This window comes from Diceros bicornis, chromosome X (assembly GCF_020826845.1).
Source record: "Diceros bicornis minor isolate mBicDic1 chromosome X, mDicBic1.mat.cur, whole genome shotgun sequence".
NCBI classification, from domain to species: Eukaryota; Metazoa; Chordata; class Mammalia; order Perissodactyla; family Rhinocerotidae; genus Diceros; species Diceros bicornis.
The window spans coordinates 118,825,756-118,846,781 of NC_080781.1; the positions used below are offsets into that span (position 1 = coordinate 118,825,756).

General features: G+C 42.8%; 1 protein-coding gene across 2 annotated transcripts in view; it reads right to left on the reverse strand.

The window, feature by feature from the left end:
- Positions 1-468: 468 nt before the first annotated feature.
- Positions 469-21,026, reverse strand: part of AIFM1 (apoptosis inducing factor mitochondria associated 1) — a 32,133-nt gene continuing 11,575 nt past the window's right edge. The window contains exons 3-17 of one of the 2 annotated variants that reach the window (XM_058536710.1): positions 18,502-18,601; positions 17,398-17,522; positions 17,140-17,270; positions 15,823-15,913; positions 11,145-11,229; positions 10,421-10,497; positions 9,405-9,513; positions 8,562-8,669; positions 7,875-7,963; positions 6,366-6,506; positions 4,333-4,475; positions 2,770-2,894; positions 1,063-1,259; positions 855-897; positions 669-724 (exon numbers count right to left, since the gene is read on the reverse strand). In XM_058536710.1, the coding sequence (XP_058392693.1) occupies positions 717-724; positions 855-897; positions 1,063-1,259; positions 2,770-2,894; positions 4,333-4,475; positions 6,366-6,506; positions 7,875-7,963; positions 8,562-8,669; positions 9,405-9,513; positions 10,421-10,497; positions 11,145-11,229; positions 15,823-15,913; positions 17,140-17,270; positions 17,398-17,522; positions 18,502-18,601 (1,572 nt within the window). In that variant the 3' untranslated portion in view covers positions 669-716. Of the gene's footprint in view, positions 725-854; positions 898-1,062; positions 1,260-2,769; positions 2,895-4,332; positions 4,476-6,365; positions 6,507-7,874; positions 7,964-8,561; positions 8,670-9,404; positions 9,514-10,420; positions 10,498-11,144; positions 11,230-15,822; positions 15,914-17,139; positions 17,271-17,397; positions 17,523-18,501; positions 18,602-21,026 lie in introns of both variants that reach the window. The other variant, XM_058536709.1, reaches the window with a different exon arrangement.

Here is a 21,026-nt window from a genome sequence, read left to right on the forward strand (position 1 = left end):
GTAAAGCAGAGTCTATTCCATATGTTTATGTGTTCACTCATTCAACAGTGATTTACTAAGCACCTTCTGTGAGCCAGACCTTGTGCTAAGCTCTGGAGATATAACCATGAGCAAGATATGAAAGCCACGGCTCTGGCTTCTAGGAAGCTGCAGACCAGCAGGGAGACATATAAACAGGGAACAGGCTTGGAAGGGTCAGGAAAGTCTTCATACAGACCAGGACCTTCCCCAGAGGAGGGAAGTAGGGTCGAGTGCTGTGGGCAGAGGCCATAGCAGGTGCATACAGAGAGGTCTGAAGGGGCAAGAGAGAAGTTCAGGGAATGGAAAGCAGTTTCGAGTGTGGAGCAGGCAATACAAGGCTGACAAAAATCACACCCTTGGTAGTAACTCCAATCCGCTTGCTCTCTAATATGCATAGCTTTCCTCCCTTTACCCACCCACTCCCTCTCAAAGAGAATAGAATTTAATTTAGAAGAATCAGGTTTTATTTAGTGATGTGAACATTAAGAATTTGCCTACATGGTTGAAATATTCACAAGGACTTGATCATTCACATACACACAGAGGAAGTCTGCTGAATAAAAAATGCTCCTTTACCCATCCAAGCTGCTGTTAGGGAGAGTGAAGTGCTTGCTCATGCCACTGAGGGGCTTCAGTCTTCATGAATGTTGAACAGTTTAGCTACTTCATTGAGATCTTCATGTTGCTCACCGTCCTTAATGATCTGAGGGAGAGAGTAACAATGGGTCACTAATTCACTTTGCATGCATTCAGGCTGGGCCACACAATGCATCAGCCTGGGCCAGTCCCCACATCACACTGGGAGGGAGTTGTGGGAACAGCCTTCTACTAACCCCAAATGAGTGTGTGCCAACTCCCAGGCCACCCAGCCAAGTCCTGAGTGAAAAAAGAAACATTCCTGAGCCAAGGCCATACCTTTGTTCTGCTCAGGCACAATTTGACCTGGGTGGACAACACATAGCAGGGCACCTGATGAAGTCACAGGAGCACTTTCTGGCCTGCACTTCCCATATTCCCCTAAGACCTCTGACAGGCACTTACCTTCCTTGCTATTGGCATTCGGTTGAAGATGTTCCACAGCACGATCCCCACCACCACTTTGTCCCTGAGGTAGAAGATGACACCTTTGCCATAGTCCTCCCCTTGGGTGGGGGCCTGGGGGACTGCAGGGCTGCTGGGAGGAATAGCGATTTCTGAGGCCTCGGACTCTGTCTCACTCTCTGATCGGATACCAGTACCTGTGGCCAACCCCCAAAACAAAGTCAAAACAAAACATAGTTGTTATGAGCTTGGGAAATCCTAGAAGGCAAGTCTCCTTCAACACCTGCTTCAGTCTGCTTCTAGATTTGTTTTTTTATGCCCCCTCAGTAAACGCTGGCCTTCTCCAGCCCCTCTCCACTGACAAAGCCAACAAAAGCTCTTCCTTGCCAGCTCCGGGCACTGGGTCAGTCTGACCCAAAACTTCCTTCACTTACTATCTCACTTTAAATTTACGCCATGGGTATTTCCCGGTATCTGGATTTCTTCAAACTGTAGAAGACTTGCTCTTGTCCTCTGAGAAACATTCTAGAGCTGCACTAGCCACATACAGCTAGCATCCACTAGCCACATGTAGTTATTCTAATTAAAATTAATGAAAATTTGATTTATTGTAATTAAAATTAAATAAAATGTAAAATTCAGTTCCTCATTTGCACTAGCCACATTTCAAGCGCTAAATAGCCACATGCGGCTAGTGGCTAATGTATTGGACAGAGCAGACATAGAACACTGCCATCACAGCAAAAAGTTCCTGGACAGTGCTGCTAGAGAGACACTGGCCAAAGCAGAAGGCATTTCCATATGGAATAACCAGAGTGGAGGTGGTTCCTCTTAGGGAGGTGGTGGTATGGGGTGGGGGCACCTTGTCTTCTGAGAACAACCAGGCTCCAAGTAATACTGCCCAGTGGACAGAGTAGTGACCTGGGGTTTATAAATCCCTGGGTCCCTCTCCTAGATCCACTTCCCAGGAGAGGTCACAATTTAGGAGTGGGTATATGTAATCCACTTGGATTACACAGGAAGACCTACATATCCATATAATATCTTGCTTTCTCCTTCTTAAAGAGCAATCTGTTCTTGAAATGCCTCTGACAAGAGGACACAAAGGTTAAATAACTTCAGCCAAGGTCATGGAAGGGAGAGAGAATTGGCCTAGGAGTTAATGAAAGAGATGTATGTGGGACAGAAGTTCATTCCAAGAGAGGTGCCTCCCGTCTAAAGAAAACCTGGCATTAAGATCTGAGAAATGGAATTAGAGGCAGCTCAAGAACTACTCAGCTCAGTTCTTCACTGCCCATGGCCCACGGAGGATAGCAGGTCCTAAACTAAGGTTCTCAGGCCCAGTTCTTAGGATTAGTAGGAAGCAAAAAAAAAAAAATCTAAAAAAGTTCAGGTTTTCTTCATCATGCAAGTCTTCCTCTTCCCTAGAGATAAACTAAACAACAGAGTCGTTGAGCTAGCCACTGTCCAGAGTCTAGGACATACACCCACAATATCTGAGTCTCCGCTTTGACAGCGATACCTGATTTTGCCAGCTCTCAGACCACTAAAGAGTGAGGGCTTCGAGTTCGGTTTATTTTAAAGCACAACATGAAGAGAGGCTTTCACTGACAGTCTTCTCTGGCCAATACAGAAACCCCTTGTCCAAGAGAACCTGGACCACTGCTTCTCAGTTCTCTTCCAGAAGAAGTGGTTGGGCTTCCTTACCTGACTGCTCTGTGGCAGATTTTGGGTTGTCTTGTGCAGTTGCTTTTGCAAAAACACCAACTGTGGGCAAACTACTGTCCACAAGACCAATAGCTTCATAGCCAACATCAGGGCCCAAATCACTCCTAAGGAAGGAGAGAGAAGAGGGTGTTTTGTCAAGGAACTGTAAAGAATGACACGGTAGTACATTTTCTCTAAGACACCGCACTTTCATGCCAACCAAAGAATCCGGTATGTGCAACAAGAAAATCGCCAAACTGATCTGTTGCCCACTAGGGCATCTGGGGACAATTGTGAGAAAGCATGATTATCTCAAGCAGCTTTTACTTTCCTTAACAAGCCATTATACATATCACATATCCATACAATGATCTACACTTTCTTAAATTTATTCATGCTTTTATTTGGGGAGTGATGGGTACTCCACATTTACTGTTCACTAACTTCCTTTAAGTCCTAAAAAACTGCCCTTTTGAAGCTTTAAAGGGTGCTCCATATCTATGGAATTCAGAATCTGAGATATTTTACGCTTTCATAACTGATAGTATTTCCTCTTAACCTTCATTTTTCAAGGCTGGAATGCTTTCTATGAAGAGGCACCTTCATCCACTTGGCCATTTGATTTCAATTGTTCTTCTCGGAAACATTTGCTATCATCATCCTGCTGTTCTAAATATGCTAGGAACTTCACAGAATATTTGTGGCACAGACACACCATAGTTTTGCAATCATCTAGGCTACCCCAGCTGTTTTGTTTCCGTGCTCTACACTTCGTTATCTTCTTGGCCACAGAAGCTCAGTGGATTGGTGTCTTCGGGGAACAGTCTACAATGACTTCTTGGATTCTGTTCCTGGAACCTAATTGATAATTGTACAGCGCTGGACTATTTTTTTCCTAACTGCATTATCTTACACATGTTGACCCTGAAATCCACCTGGTATGTTTGTGCCGCCCACTCATAAAACTGTGTGTGATTGTCCTAAAATGTACTCCCCACCAGCTGAAAATTTCCCCAACAGAAACTACTTACAGGCTTCTGAAACTTTGAAGGTTTTTATGTACCCCATCTTTCAAATCAACAAGATGAAAGCGTGCCAAATAGGGCCAGCCCTGGTACTCAGGAAGGCCCATTGCTAACATTTCTCTCTCCAGAAAACTGCCTATATATGCCTGACCTTGAATTGCTGATTTTAAGGGTTACAAATGAGTAGCCTGTCTTTTTTGTCAGTACGTTGGGCTCATTAAGGTTAGCAGCAAAGAGCAAATTAAAACATACTGTTACTATACTGAAGAGTACACTTTTGTACCACCTACTGTAGTTCAAACTCTGAGCTCTTTTACCAGAAGGGCTGATGCCATCTCCATTCATTCACCTAGTCTAACTTAGGCCAAAGGGGACCCTTTTACCAGAAGGCTGCTCAGGGGTAGAATGCATGGACATGAGATGGATTTTTCCCCCCTCTGTATGAAGTTAACTGGCCCACAAGGGAACCAAATCATAACTCTGGTTCCATTACTTCTGTGTTCTAACCAGTTGAGTCCTCAAGGCACAAAACTATTACCAGAACATTGACTGATGCCAGTATGGCTTAGCAGCTCCAGTCATATTTTCTCCAGCCAATCTTCCGCTCACAACAGCGTGATCATGGTGCTCTACCCGCCTCCTACCCAACTTTATATCGTAGAAGCATGCGGCATCTCCTGCCTTTGGAGACAAATACATTACATGAGCACATGATTAAACAGCAAATTAAAGATAGAACATAAACTTTTGGGGCTCAAAAAAACCTTTCGATGTTAACTAATTAATGTTTTCCATCTACAGGCCAGAATCATACCTACACTATCAAAAACAGTTGAAGTTCTGTTTTCTAAAAGCTATTCTACCAGTCCACAAAGCTAAGCTAAATCCTCTATGCTCCAGCTTACACCTATTTCTTCTCATTCTGTCCTTAGCAGAGACAGAATGCTTAATAACCACGATTTGCAGAACATTCTTTCCTATGTGTAGAAACCAGTTTTTATATATGACTGCCTCCTACCTAGAAATCTTTTGTAAGATAAGATTTTTTTGGTCATTCAGTATTCATTCATTCATTCGACAAATATATACAGAGTATTTATTCTGTACAAAGCATTATACTGTCTGGGTTGCTGAGACGAACCTGACAAGGACCTTGCCCACAAGGAGTGTATAACCTAGCTGAGGAAGTTGCAGCATTGTTCCTCACTACAGTGCAAGGCAAACAAGCCACATGCCATGTGAGAAGCACAGATTAAGGGAGCTCAGTGTTTCAAGCAGAGAGAGAGAACCCTCAGCTGGAGGTGAACAAGGCCAGCTCCGCAAAGGATGTGGTATGTGTGCTCTCTAATCCTTTGTTCATCTTTGTGACTATTCAGACTCCCCAAAAGCAACTAAAAGTCCAATACATGAGCAATGGCGAAATAAACTAAGAAATCCACTTAATGGAATATTATATAGTCATTAAACTGTTTACAGAATCTGAAGCAACATGGAAAATACTTACATTATAATATTAAGTGAAAAAGAGAAGAATACAAATGTTTATACATAGTATGCTCAACATGACCGTCTACAACAAAGAAAAAATATTTATACACAAGAAAATAAAGGAAAAAATACACCAGACTATCAGTGGTTGCTGCAGGTGATTTCCCCTCTTTCTTGTCGGTGTCTTCCATATTACACATATTGCTTGTATAACGAGTTAAAAAAATCCAGTACACTTTATCTTTAAAAAAAAAAGCTCGGGGCCGGCCTGGTGGCGCAAGCGGTTAAGTGCGTGTGCTCCGCTGCGGCGGCCCGGGGTTCGCTGGTTTGGATCCAGGGTGCGCACCGACGCACTGCTTGGTAGGCCATGCTGTGGCGGCGTCCCATATAAAGTGGAGGAAGATGGGCACCGATGTTAGCCCAGGGCCGTCTTCTTCAGCAAAAAAAAGAGGAGGATTGGCGGATGTTAGCTCAGGGCTGATCTCCTCACGAAAAAAAAAAAAAAAAAAAAAGCTCAAGGGAAAAACACCCTTCAAAGTTCCTATGTCCTTAGTTGCAGAGTCCACAATCAAACACAATACACTTGTAATGATCTAACAATGGGGAAATTACCTCATGGTTCCTACATACTATAGTCTTGTTTGTGTCATAACAGATTTTTAAAAACAGCTAAAAATAGTACTCAAGGAAAATGAAAACAGAGTAATTTTCCTTTCTAGAGAACGTTATAAAACTGCCTCGTCCTCCATTCCCTGGACTCACGTTTGGGCAAAGGCAATAGCAGGTCAGTCTGAAAGCTGTATACACGCCTGCCAGGGTGATGCCGATGGTGGCTGCCAACTGTGGAAGCGGAAGAGCTCTACCTCTGTAGGCAGGCACACTGTTCATTTCCTTTTCCACTAGCTTGCAGCATGAGGTCGTACCTGGTCTTGTAAATCAAGCAGTTTACAAGTTTCTGTTTTCTACAGAAACACTCTGACCCTATTTGGGTAAGCTGCTGATGAGTTTTAGCATACCACCGGGCAGACTTGCTCAGAGATTGGGGACAAGGAAGCGCGCCTGGGCTTGCTGTAGCAGACTTACCACCCAGATGTTAGAGCGTGCTTGGAGCTCCGCATTTACCCGGAAGCCACCAAAATCTGAGTCTATCTCTAGTCCACCAGTCTTGGCCAACTCAACATTGGGCTCAAGGCCCACAGCTGCCACTATGTGGTCAGTTTCTACCTGAGGAAAAAAAGAAATAATTCAGTCAATCACCACAATTTCCACAGATGCCTATGAACATAGCAACTGCAAATCATGTCATTAAGAAATGGGGCTCAACTCAATAACAAAAAAATAACCCAATTAAAAAACAGGCAGAAGATATGAACAGACATTTTTCAAAAGAAGATATACAGATGGCCAATAGGCACATGAAAAGATTCAACATCACTAATTATTAGGGAAATGTAAATCAAAACTACAATGAGATATCACCTCACACCCATCAGAATGGCTATTATTAAAAAGACAAGAAATAACAAGTGTTAGAGAGGACATGGAGAGAAGGGAACCCTCATACACTGCTGGTGGGAATGTAAATTGGTGAGGTGGGAATGTAAATTGGTGAGGTGAGAATGTAAATTGGCGCAGCCACTATAGAAAACAGTATGGAGAGTCCTTAAAACATTAAAAACAGATCTACGGTACGATCCAGCTATTCCACTTCTGGGTATTTATCTGAAGAAAATGAAAACAGTAATTTGAAAGGATATATGCACCCCCATGTTCATTGCAGCATTATTCACAATAGCCAAGACTTGGAAACAACCTAAGTGCCCATCAACGGATAAATGGATAAAGATTGGTATGTACATCTATAATGGAATATTATTCAGCAATAAAAAAGATGAATCTTGCCATTTGTGACAACATGGATGGACCCTCAGGGTATTATGCTAAGTGAAATAAATCAGACAGAGAAAGACAACTACCATATGATTTTACTCATATGTGGAAGATTAACAGACACACAGAGATACAGAGAACAGATTAGTGGTTATCAGAGGGGAAGGGGGTGGGGGGAGGGTGAAAGGGGTAAAGGAGAACATGTATATGGTGACGGATGGCAACTAGACTTTTGGTGGTGAACATGATGTAGTCCATACAGAAGTAAAAATATAATGATGTACACTTGAAATTTATATAATGTTATAAACCAATGTGACTTCAACAACAAAAAAAAGAATTGGGGCTTTACAAAAAATCATTGGTTAACTAACCTTTGGTAAACAGATTTTAAGTTCTATTTCATAAAGTCTCCCCCTCCACACACACATACACCATATCATCTGAACAAACACCTGCCACTCTAGTAAGGTCTCAAAAATTTGTGATACAGATAGGAAGGGGCTACAGGAAGGTGGTTCACAGGTGTCTACTCTGGCTGTCATCACTCTTATTTTAATGGAGGGACAGTTCATTCAGAAAATTATGACAGGTTAATGGTGGCTGCCAAGAAAATTAAGCTACTGGTATCAAATGGAGGAGTAAGAATGAGGAAAGGGTAGGGCTAGAAGGTCTTCTGGCAGCCTGTCTTCCCCTCCTTACCTTCCGGCCATCTTTCAGCTTGATGAGTAACTTGCCACCGCTGACTCCAACTGATTGCACAATAGCATTGGGCAGCACCTTAACCCCCTCTGTGAAGGCAAACAAGACCAGAGGCTGAGCCTGTGAGCCTAGCACCTTCATGAAAAGTAGGGAAGCTGACCAGAGGCATCCCCCGTCATAAAACTGGTAATCATCAGTATGCAGGCAGCCTTGGAGAGCCCCAAGAACCTACACCCACAGTTCATTTTCAGCACTTCTGGGAATCTGGTGCATCAGATTCAGAACACCTACATGGACTTGGCTGACTGGAGAATGGTGGAAACATTTCATCTGCTAGGTGATATGGCTTACGTCAAGAGGGTTCCCGGGCTGGCCCCATGGCTTAGCGGTAAGTGCGCGCGCTCCGCTACTGGCGGCCCGGGTTCAGATCCCGGCGTGCACCGACGCACTGCTTGTCCAGCCATGCTGAGGCCACGTCCCACATACAGCAACTAGAAGGATGTGCAACTATGACATACAACTATCTACTGGGGCTTTGGGGAAAAAAGGAGGAGGATTGGCAATAGATGTTAGCTCAGGGCTGATCTTCTTCACAAAAAAAAAAAAAAAGAGGGTTCCCAAAGAAGCAAACTTCGCCTTAGGCCTAACTCAAAGGAAAGAACGGCAGCATATGGAAAGTCTCTATACCTCGTCTGACTTTTTCCATGGTCCAGTTGCTGAGGTATTCGGGGAGGATCTTTCCCATATTTCCTTTCTCAGGGAAGAGTTGAATCACTTCTGTGCCTAAGGCTCGAGCTGGGAAGAAGAAACAGAGTAGGCATAGCAGGAGGCAAAAGCCATTTATTACACAGAGGGCAATGCTGCGACCCAGGCCAGAGCTCCCATTTGTGGGGCACTGGAGCACGAGGGCACTCACAAGGCAAATACAACAGGTGCCAGGACTGTTGTCCCTGGATTCAACTATATACTGTGAACCCAGTGCACTTATGCCTAGGTGTCACCTCAGGCTTACACAAGTGCCTTGTAACCTCTAAATAGTAAGCACTTCCCTGAGAAGATGCCCTGATTTCACACAGCTGAAAAATCACGTTAAGAAAAATGGTTGCCATGAAACAGTTAAACTGGAACTCACAGATCTCTTTCAAGCTAGGAACCATCATGTGTCTGAAGGAAGTCTTTGACTTTTACAGGGAGCAGCAGTTCAGAGATACATACAGTTCTGTAGTTTACATTGCCCTTACCATCTTAATAACTCACTTTTCTTAATATTTTATTTCTAAGGAGTCCTGGCCTAGAGGCTAGAGGAAAGGAAAGAAAGCATCGCTGCTCAGTTGTTCAGATAGCAGTTTTTTGGTCACTAAGGGATCCCTCACCAGAACTAAGCTCAGGGCTTATATTTTTGCCATACAAACCTCCATCAAACTCTTTATATTGAACTTGGCAAATGTATCTCAGGAATTTCTGAGAGCCTCAAAAAGCATGTGATGTAAGACCAGAGAAAGAAAATTAAAGTCATTGCCCAGTACTCACCCTTTCTGCCAAGAGCACAGGCCAGTTCGCTACCAAGGAAGCCCCCACCAATAATCGTAATCGACTTGACTTCCCGGGAAATCTTCTCTAAGGTTCTAAAGTCTCCAATCTGCAGGATCACACCAGTTTAGTCCATTGATTTCCCAAAGGGGCATAGGATGATAATACCAGGAAATATTTTCCGCTAAATCTCTGACAACAGTAATTTGCACATAAAATCTTCTCCTTGTATAAAGTGGCTCAATTATAGCCTCTATGTTACTGATGGAAATCTTTCTCCATTGTAATACTCCTTCTAGCAACAGTGGTTCTCAACTGGGGGCAGTTTTGCCCCCTCCCCCAGGGGACATTTGGCAATATGTGGAGACATTTCTGGCTGTCACAACTGGGGGTGGGGAGGTGCTACTTGCAGCTAGTGGATAGAGTCCAGGGATGCTGCTAAACATCCTACGATGCACAGGACAGCCTCACAACATACAATTATCCAGCCCAAAACGTCACTAGCGCTGAGGTTGACACACCTTGTTCTATCAAGAAGTTAAAGGATAGTACAAATCTTTTCAAATACCCATAAGAGTGGCTGGAAAATCTCAGCAGTTTTCATAAGCAAAGCATGGTGTTAAGAAGCAAACATCCCTTCCTTTTTCACTTAGGTACTCTTAACTTTTCTCCCCAAGTCTTTACAATAGCACTTGCAAGGAAAAATGCCAAGAGACTATAAGGAGTTCCAATGACTCAAATGCATCAGGAGAAAACAACTATGGAAGGGCAATCGGAAGGAATTATAGCAAGTACTAAAAAACACTAAAAGTATTTTTCCCCTAGGAGCTTAAAACCCTTGAATGAGGTATCTGAGGTACAGAGAGGGAGTGACTTGCTCAAGGCCAGATAATAAGTCTGTAGAAGAGCCATAAATAGAACTCGGATCTCCCAATTCCTGAGGGGTATTTGGGGACCACAAGATTATGCTACCTCTTCAAAATTGACACAGGGAAAGCACTAAAGCAGACAATTACCTTTCTGAAAAGTGTCGTTCTACTCTTCACCTCTGCTCCAGCCCTATCAATGGCAGACAGACTTCTTGGAGTGCCTCCTGGAAATAAGAGGAGGAAAATCCTTTAGCCCAACAAGGAGGAGCTAGCCCAAACAATCCCCCCACAAAGGTGGCGCTGTGGTGTATGCTCCTGCTGGTGCCAAAGCAGCATCAACAGGATACGAAGGCTTTGTTTTCCTTCAACTCGCCTCCCAGCAGGCTTTTATCAATTTCCTTTGAGAAGCAGATTTGAGACTCTCTCTTCAAAGGGCCCGCCCTCCCCGTAGATGGCTTTTTTTTTGCTTCCCTGTTCTCTTCTAGTTTCTCACGAGGACTCACCAGATAGCATAGCCACATTTGTTTAAGCAATTGCTTCAGTCTCCTCACTTGATTTCTGATTGGAACTGGCAATGAAGCCATGAGGCTATATCACTTTCAGGGCAGAGGGCAGAGGGCAAGGGCTAAGCAGGGAGAGAAAAAAGAGGCAATCCACTTCAATACCCATCTGTGCCTTTACTGGAAGGAACAGCAGGGATAATCCAGAAAGGCTGTTGATCAGAGGCCTGTAGTTAACAGGGCTTTGCACCAAGAGAACACTCACTTCAGAGAGTCTGAGTTTCAGTTTTCTTAAGATTAAGTAATGCCTTCTATACTAAAAATTGGAATGAGCTGTATCAGGGAAGAAAGCCATCTCCAGTAATACTCACCTGTTGCAATCAAGCACTTTTCATAGGTTATTTGAGAGCCATCATTAAGTTTCACCATGTTGTCTCTCACATCCAGCTGTACTACCTAGAGCAGTCACACACACACAAAGGAAGATGTAGAGATGAATTAGCTTAAAAATTTTATTGAGATATAATTCACATAATATAAAATTCACTGTTTTAAAGTGTACAATTCAGTGATTTTTAGTATACTCACAAGGTTGTGCAACCGTCACCACTATATACTTCCAGAACCTTTCTATCACCCCAAAAGGAACTATGTACCTATTAGCCGTCAGCTCAGTGAGAAGAATTAGTTCTTGACCTAAGGTGGTCCTCAAGAAACCATTTCTAAGTTATCACTGATACCACAGTTTCTGGTACCCAGTTTCTTCAAATGGTTATAATTTCCTAAGCAGCCAACATTAGAGCAAGTCCCTATAGTCCCAAAGCTCCTGCCCAATTTGTGAAAGTGGAGAACAGGGACTGACTTTTCTGCTTGGCTCTTTGGAACCCTTACTTCCTTGTTAACAACTCTCCTACATCCTCAACATTTTTACAGGATGATTTTTCCAACTTCTAGCCTTCACTAAAACTCAGCTCCCCGCCAAGGATAGCTCATATGTAGCGACTGCTCATTCACCCACACCCCTCCTGTTCCTGGTGCTCTGAGGCGCACAAACCTATATCCCGACAAATCACTGTTATCCAGCCACCTCCTGGTCACTCCTCCTCATTCACTGAAGACCTTGGAACCTGGCTCATACCTTTCCTCTGAGCCACATCCAGAATCTTCTCTCTTAAATCTCTACTTCTACCTCAAATATCCCGCTCTTTGGTCACAATTTTCCATCCTTCCAGCTTTCTCTCAGTCCCACTGTCACCTATACTTGCTTTCGATTTTCTCTGTTTACCTGCAGGGTGTTCTATTCCAACTAATCTGGACCAACGGTAGATCATCCAAACTGTTCTCTTGCCAGCACTCCTAATTCACCTTCTTATGGTGAAGAGCTTGAGCTTTGGAGTCAGAGAGACTGGGGTTCCAGTTTCTGCTCCACTCGTTACTAGCTGTGAGACCATTCATTCAAGACGTATTTATTAAGCACCTACTATGTGTCAGGCACTGTGCTAAGCGCTGGGGCACAAGTGTGAGGAAAACAGATACCTTCCCTGCCTTCAGAGTCTAGTAGCCAAGACAGACAATTTAACAAGCACTACAATCAAGAGTAAGAAATGCTCTGATAAGGGCAGTGCAGGTAACGCTAGGAACGTATGACAGGTGTACCAAATTGAGCTTTCTGGAGGCAATGATGTAAACTGATATCAGATGGATGAGTAGCTTCTGTAGCTGCCTGTGATTTGTCCTGAGTAAGCTCCCTCTTCAGTCCAACCCTAGCACTACTGGACCCCCACACTGCTCACTCTCAGATAACCACCTGGTATCCTAGTTTATTGCAAAAATAAGTGAAGCCATTAGATGTGATCTTCCTCAGCTTCCCACAAGGGTTCCCACCTCCCAATCCCCGAATAAAAACTTTATTTCCTTTCTTCCAGCTTCTGGGATGATGTGTCCTTTCTGTTCTGTTTCTGTGCCTGAGCCCCATCCCTTCTTTTCTCTCCCAGAACCTTCCCCTATTAGTCACCCACTCATTCCCCCCTCTCTCTCCTGACATCTTACACCTTCAGCCCATTCACATGCTTCAGTCTGTCCCATCCTAAATGTCCCACCTTTGAGTCTATGTCCTCCTCAAGCTTTTGTCCAACTGTCATCTCTCTTTTCTTATTTAAACTTTTTGAAAGAGTAGTTTATCCTCTTTTCTAACTTCACAATGATATCTGAACTGCTAAATCTAATAGGTCATTTTACAATTCTTTTCTTACCAGATTCCTCTGCTGCAGTAACACTATGGATCACATCCTCCTTGAAATTCTGTCCAACCTTGGCCCCTGTCCTGGGTTCTCCTCATACTGCCCTTTAACTTCTTTCCTAGTCTTCTTTGTGGATTCTGCTTCTTAAGCCTGCCTCCTAAAAGTTGGATTCCCCAGGGTTCCATCCTTGTCCCACTCCTCTTCTGACTATGTTTTCTCTGTGGAAGGCCTCACCCCACTCTCATGGTTTCAACTCCTACACATACGTGGATGATTCCTGAATCTCTATTTGACCTCAGATCCCTCCTCTGAGAGTCACAGTCATATATCCAACTGCCCACAGGACATCTCCAAACAGATATTCCACTTCCTACTTAACAGTCCAAAACTAAATTTTATTTCCCCCTTAAACTAGGTCTTCCTCTTGCAATGTCTCTCTCAGTTTGGGGTACACAACCACCTACCACACAAGCTGGAAATCACAAAGTCATCTTTTGCCTCCTCTCTGTCCCTCATGTTCCACCTTCAATCAATCACCACGCTCTATCAAGTTTGACTCCAGAGCATGTCTCCAGTCTGTGCCCCACTCTTCGTCACCTTTCTATCAGGAAGCTTTACAGTGATGTCAAGAGCTTGGGCTCTGGAATCAGAAGTCTGCAGTCAGACAGATCTGGGCTCAAATTCTGTCTCCACCACTTATTGGCTGTGTGATCTTGGGCAAGTTATTTAACTTCTTTTTAATCTCAATTTCTTTCTCTATAAAATGGAAGTAATAATAGTACCTACCTCATAAGATTATTGTGAGGATAAAATGAGATAATACACGTAAAGCTTTTTTTATTTTTTTGCGAGGAAGATCAGCCCTGAGCTAACATCCATGCTAATCCTCCTCTTTTTGCTGAGGAAGACCAGCTCTGAGCTAATATCTATTGCCAACCCTCCTCCTTTTTTTCCCCAAAGCCCCAGTAGACAGTTGTATGTCATAGCTGCACATCCTTCTAGTTGCTGTATATGGGACGCAGCCTCAGCATGGTCGGAGAAGAGGTGTGTCGGTGCGCGCCCGGGGTCCAAACCCGGGCTGCCAGTAGCGGAGTGCGTGCACTTAACCGCTAAGCCACGGGGCCGGCTCACGTAAAGCTTTTTTTTTATTTTTTTATTTTTGTGAGGAGGACCAGCCCTGAGCTAACATCCAATGCCAATCCTCCTCTTTTTTTTGCTGAGGAAGACTGGCCCTGGGCTAACATCCATGCCCATCTTCCTCTACTTTATATGGGACGCCGCCACAGCATGGCTTAACAAGCGGTGCGTCGGTGCACACCCGGGATCCGAACCGGCGAACCCCGGGCCGCCACAGCGGAACGTGTGCACTTAACCGCTTGCGCCACCGGGCCGGCCCCATCACGTAAAGCTTTTTTAAAACTGTGCTTACTTCATCTTCATCATCATTATCACTACCACTACTGTCCTAATTTGGGCTCCCATCATCTCTTGCCTGGATGATTGCAATAGTCTTTGAAATGATCTATTTCTAGTCTTGTCCCCTTGAAATCCATTCTCCTCAAAGCCAATAGAGTGGTTACTTAAAATTCAATCCAACTGTTTTATATCCTTGTCTAAACCTCAACAGCCCCCCAGTGCCTATGGGATCAAGCTCAAGCTCTTTCAAACGACAGAGCTCTCCATGATTGGGCCCCTGCATAACCTCTCAGTTTCATTTCTTGCCACTCCTTAACCTGTACTTTCTGCTCTATCAGTACCTAGCTGCTTGTTTCCCTGCACCAAACATGCTTTTTCATACTCTTGTGCCTTTGCTTATGCTGTTCTTTTTATACCTGAATACTCTTCACTTTTCTCTAATCTCGTGAATGCTTCTTCATTCCATAAGATTTCCCACTCTATAAGACTTCCTCCTCCTGGAAGCCTTCCCTGAAACTATCACTACGCTGGGCACGCATCCCAGTAATTTCCACAATACACTGTGCATCTTTCTTACTCCACATCTGTGTTATGATGATCTGTTCATGTTTCTGCCTAATGCTGTTAGTCCCTAAAGGGCAGGGCCTGTGTGCTATTTACACATAGGGAATACTTAATACATAATGTCTCTTTCTAGCTTATCCACAAACCTACATCCATCTTCTCTGCCTAATGTCCCCTTATAGAAGAAGTGGGCCTGTCCCTATTAAAGGTCAATGCCTCCACTTGTGCTCTGGATCCCATCTACCCGGGCTTTGCTCCTTCTGATAACTCTTCCCTCTCTACTGGAACACTGCCATCAATTTACAAACACACTCTAGTACCTCCCATAACACAACAAAATAAAACCCTCCCTGGACCCCATAAACATCCTCCAATAACTGCCCCCATTACTCAGGCACTCACCTTTGTAAAGTCTAACAATGTTTTACGTCATGCCTGAATTATTTTACTGTCCTGAATAATATACATTTGTCAACCTCTTGTCATCAGTAATCTCAAAGAAATGTTAGTGTGGAAAATATGAAGAAGGAAGGGCAGAGGAGCAAATCAGGAGAGGGAATGGCTTCAGGGTCATGGTCCCCAATGATCCGACTTCCCTGGAAAAGTTTAGTTGGCATGCTACTCTAGGCTTTGAGATTAGTGCTTTCCCCAGGAAGACACACTTAGCAGTGTAGACTGGCAATATTAAACCTAAAATGACTCAATCCTTCTTCGATGAACTACAATGGCAGGACAGACATAAATGGTAGTGGGAATACAAGTCACCATACTCGCTGGCCACGAGAGCATATACGTGGAACCTGATAAAGGAAGCAGCCTACCAGCTCACCTTCTTCCCAGTGAGGACAGCCACACCACCATTCTCAATGTGAGGCAGGTCCTGAGCAGAGACATAGAAAGAAGGTGGCTGGAAATATATGCTGTACAGAGAAGAGGGAGAAAATGTTATAAGCACCTGGAACTGCTACCAACTTCACCCATAGCTTTAGTAAAATTGTTTCCATCATGAAAAACTTTTAGGAACATTTTCCAAAGTAAGTCTCCAAGGCCACTAAATCTTGGCTGTGACTTATACAGAGGTATTTTAGACCAGTGGTTCTCAACTAGAGGCAATTTTGTCCCCCAGGGACATTTGGCAACGTCTGGAGACATTTTTGGCTGTAACAGCTTAGGAGGAGTGATGTTTCTGGTATCTAGTGGGTAGAGGCCAGGGATGGTGTTAAACATCCTACAATGCACAGCCAAACTCCCACAGCAAAGAATTATCCAGCCCTCAATGTCAATAGTGCCGAGGTTGAGAAACTCTGTTCTGGACTTAGGTTCATTTCAAAGTTAAAACAAGAGGAGTGCCCAAGGAGCTGGTATTCACACCCACCTCAACGAACGGTCCAGAATTACGTTGGTCAATGCACAACTAGGTCTAGCTCCTGAGATGATTTTGCCTCAAACAGTAGACAGTAACTATGAGATAGTAATTAAGGGATGACTAACATAATTAGAAATATGAAGGCTGCGTGAGAAAGGAACATGATAGTGGGGGTGAGGGAGGTGGCTAGGTTTGTAAAATTTAGCCCAGTACCAAAGGAATCACTAATGAGAAAAAAACCGGAACTCAAAGAACATGGTACTGGAAGCAAGAGATCCAAGGAGTCCTTTAAAAGGAAAAGGCTTCTGGATCTGCATTTCCAAGTCTCTTGTGCAGACATTTTAATAAAGAGGTTCTTCCTTACAGTGTTCCCACTCTCCCCCTGCAATTCTGAATACCTGCTAGAGTGTCAAAGAAAGTGCCATAGAAGAGTGTCTTTTGCTTTTATGGGACATGCCTAGGCAAGTATAAAGAAGTGACAACTCAGGCAGAGCTGATCTTCACTGGAGAAGTCTAACATAAAGGTCCTGGAAATAGGAGCAATACTTCAGAGGCCAACACTACATCTTCACTTGTTGGTAGATCTGGTAACAGAATCCAGGACTCTTGCCACTGTAGCCTGTTGCCTCTGAGATGTACCAAGTGTGTACCACAGTGGACTCCGGTGTGCAGCCCTGTCATCCATCCTAGGCACTGCATGTGGTTCACACAAAATCCAGACCCACTCCCTGTGCTTAGCTGAAGTTGCTAGTCAGGCCCATTTTACATAAGGGAACACACCTTCTCTCTTTTCCATTCCACTGTTTGAATCGCAGTGTCTTTGTGACATTTGGATCATCTGAAAACCACAGTTCTTTTGAAAGAGGAGGTCGCATGTATGGCAGCTCAGGATCTTCAGATACAATCAGTACCTTTAGACACAAAATAATGATACTTATCAGAGCCAAGTCATTTAAGAGGCAGATGTCCAAGTGTTCACACTGGCTAAGTGCTTGCAGACTATACCCTTCATGCCAAGCAAGACAGTATGTGCCTTACCCTGGCCCCAGGATCCCGAGCCCGGATGGATCTGGCTGCAGCAAATGCAGCGGTGCCTCCACCAATAAGCAGGAATGGAACATGACTTGGTACTCTGACTTGAGGAACTGGCTCTCCTTCTGGAGCTGTAAGCAACAGACCAGACACGGTGAATTTTCTTCAAGTCTCAGAGGACTCCTTGCCACTATTAGAAAAGAAAAAATCACCTTGCACTTGTTTCAATCCTTTACATAAAGTTAGCACAACACTGTACCTACATTAATCTTAACAAACTTCACAGCACCCTGATGGGACAGGAAAAGCAAGTATACCTTTCATTTCATAAATGAAAAATACCCAAAAGAGAGGTGAATGATTGGGTCAACATCATTCATTCATTAAGTCTGCCAGAACTAGAACCTAGTTTAATGTTTAGCTATTTCTCAAATATATAAGAAAGTATATATTAGAAGGCTTCCGCCCTTCTCATTAACTTCCTAATGACCAACAGGAAAATATCAAGTTCACTTTCACCTTTTGTTAGCAATAAAGGGGGAAAACCCAGCAGGATAATTAGGGATTATTTTACAATGATCAAGAATAAGGAGGTGTTATTGAATAAAGCAATGTAAATTGCCCACCCAGAGTTGTGGGGCTTATTAAAGGATTAAAACATTTCTCTCTGAAAAATCAAGCCAAGTCACGTGGGATGGAAGTGATGGCTAGGGCTATATGCTTTAGGAAACCAAATATATCTCTTAACAACTCGAAACTCCAAGGACTCAAAAGGGGAACAAAACAGACCAAAAGAATTTCCTCGTTGAAAAAAAACACTTTATCTCTTTTCCACTAATTTTCCTTACCAAGCTTGCCTTTTTTATTTAAAGCTTGCCATTTAAGAATCTAATCTACAGAAAAACAACCAATCATAATCATAATTTTATCCTCAAACTCAAATTCCAGTCAAATGCTTTAACAAATTGCTCCCAGGTCTAGGGTAATACCACAGTTTCTGAAAGCTTACACTCTCACAAGCATCATCGTGTCTATAAGATATTCGCAAAGCATAGCACCCCAACTGTATATAACTTTCTCCTCATATACTGAGTTTCAAATCATACTCACCAGATGATGTGGCCCTTTGCTGTTTCTCTTCTGGTGTCAGCCCTAACCCTGAAATTCTTTCATTGTATCTTTTTTTGTCATCTTTTATAGTCTTGTAGGCCTGTAAATCCAAACATGGAGAAAATTTATCATACAGCTAGCTCAAACCATAAGTAGTATCATTATCTTTCAATTAAATGAGAAGCTTTTGTCTACATGAGGTAAGTTCTATGTTAAAATCACTACGGCAAAATTATTTCCTTAAGAAATAAAAAATATTGAGTGTGTACACAGTTGGTGTGGAAAGAATACAAGTAAGCAGATGAAAATGTTCCAGATTTCCTTAGGCTCTATGTGAAGAATTTTCCTCATACTTAATTCTGAAGGTACAGCTAAAAAAAAAAAGAAAAACATTTTATACTAGAAGAATAAAATGCTAATGGCTAAACTTTATAAAAGGGGTTTTGGACTATGGACTATGGATACGAGCTGTGAAAGCAATCTACATGGTCCTGGGTAGGAAGCTGGGATGTAAGTTTTCCTGGTAGATATCCCAAAGTTTTGCTGGGTACTCAGATAATGCCCTGAAACATGATCACCTGTCTCCTAGTCTTATAGAGTAACTCATCTTTCTCTCAATGGTCTATCCTTTTACGACACTCAAATATTTATTAAGGGTCAAACATCGTTCTTAAACACCTGTTGTATTTCAAACACATTCATGCACCGCATAACAACATTTTGGTCAACGATGGACCACACAGAAGTGGTGGTCCCATAAGATTAGTACCATATAGCCTAGGTGTGTAGTAGGCTATACCATCTAGGTTTGTGTAAGTTCACTCTATGATGTTCGCACAACCATGAAATCACCTAATGATGCATTTCTCAGAATGTGTTTCACAGAACTATCCCCGTCATTAAGTGATGCATGATTTTATACTGTCTTCTCTAGCCTTTAAAATTGAAGAAGGGTACCTTAGCATTATGACTTGTTTTTTTTTTTTTAAACATATAGCAACAGGGGGCCAGCCCAGTGGCGCGAGCGGTTAAGTGAGTGTGCTCCGCTGCAGCAGCCCAGGGTTCGCCGGTTCGGATCCTGGGCGCGCACCAACGCACCGCTTGGCAAGCCATACTGTGGCGGCGACCCATATAAAGCGGAGGAAGATGGGCACGGATGTTAGCCCAGGGCCAGTCTTCCTCAGCAAAAAGAGGAGGATTGGCAGATGTTAGCTCAGGGCTGATCTTCCCCCCACACACACACAAAAAAATATAGCAACAGAGTTTATTAGAGATTTTTAAAAAAGCAGTAGGCAAGAATGACTTGTTTTTATTACAACACTTTTGCTCTTTTGTACCCCACAGGGTCAACAAGACAGGAATTTAAGTGAACATATGCCAGTTGAAATCCCAGATTACTAATTAATTGGAGGAGAAAGTAAGGACAATCAGAAGTATCATAAAATGTGTTCTAAGGATATTTCTATGAGCCCCTTACAGAGCAGCCCGTTAGGCAATGTGCTCCAATAAGGACCCTGAGACCCGGACTTAACCTTTATCAGCCAGGAAACATCCAACCTATGACATGGATGTATTAGAAAATTAAGTACTGTCTGTTCAAAGACAATGGTTATTCCTTGAATTTACCACTAAATTCATCAAATTAATAAACTGAATTCAACTAACATTAATTTCAGGAAGAAAGATTTTATTTTGGCATTAGATACTATATATGAGTGCAGTATTTACCCATACCCAAGAAAAAATATTTAAGAAAGGGACTTAAGCTGGTCAATGAGTGAACAGAGAAATAAACTGGGGTCGTGTTCACACTGAGAGGGATATCCAAAAATAGCCTAGGCCCTCTCACAGCCCCTAATGGCTTCACAGACGAGGTGAAGAGCAGACCAAGAAATAGCTTGAGGTTTAGTGGGAAAAGGACAAGAATGAGATTTGTCATATATTTATATACATATATTTGTATATTTAGAATTTAAGTAAACGTTCTGATATAAAAATAAGCTTACAGACATACTAAATAAAAATTTACCTTTCCCCTAAGTGTTTCTGTATTCCCAGTTTGTACAGATATCCAATTAGTGACATAAAAACATGTCAGGTTAAGAAAAACTACAAATTTATGAAAAATATCAGTGGTGACAACTTTCCTAAACAGAAGAATATGGCAGCATTTATTCAACTTAAAGGAATTTGAAAGGAAATGGGTCATTTTCTGAGTGGGGCAATGTGATCCTATCAGTTGAACAACGGCAAAGGGCCCAAATATAGGCATACCTTGGAGATAGTGTGGGTTTGGTTCCAGATTACCACAAAAAAGTGACTATCACAATAAAGTGAGTCACACAAATTTTTTAGTTTCCCAGTGCATATGAGAGTCATGTTTACACTATACTATAGTCTATTAAGTGTACAACAGCATTATGTCTCAAAAATGTACATACCTTAATTAAAAAAATACTTCATTGCTAAAAAATGTAAACCATGATCTGAGCCCTCAGGGAGCTGTAATATTTTCGCTGGTGGAG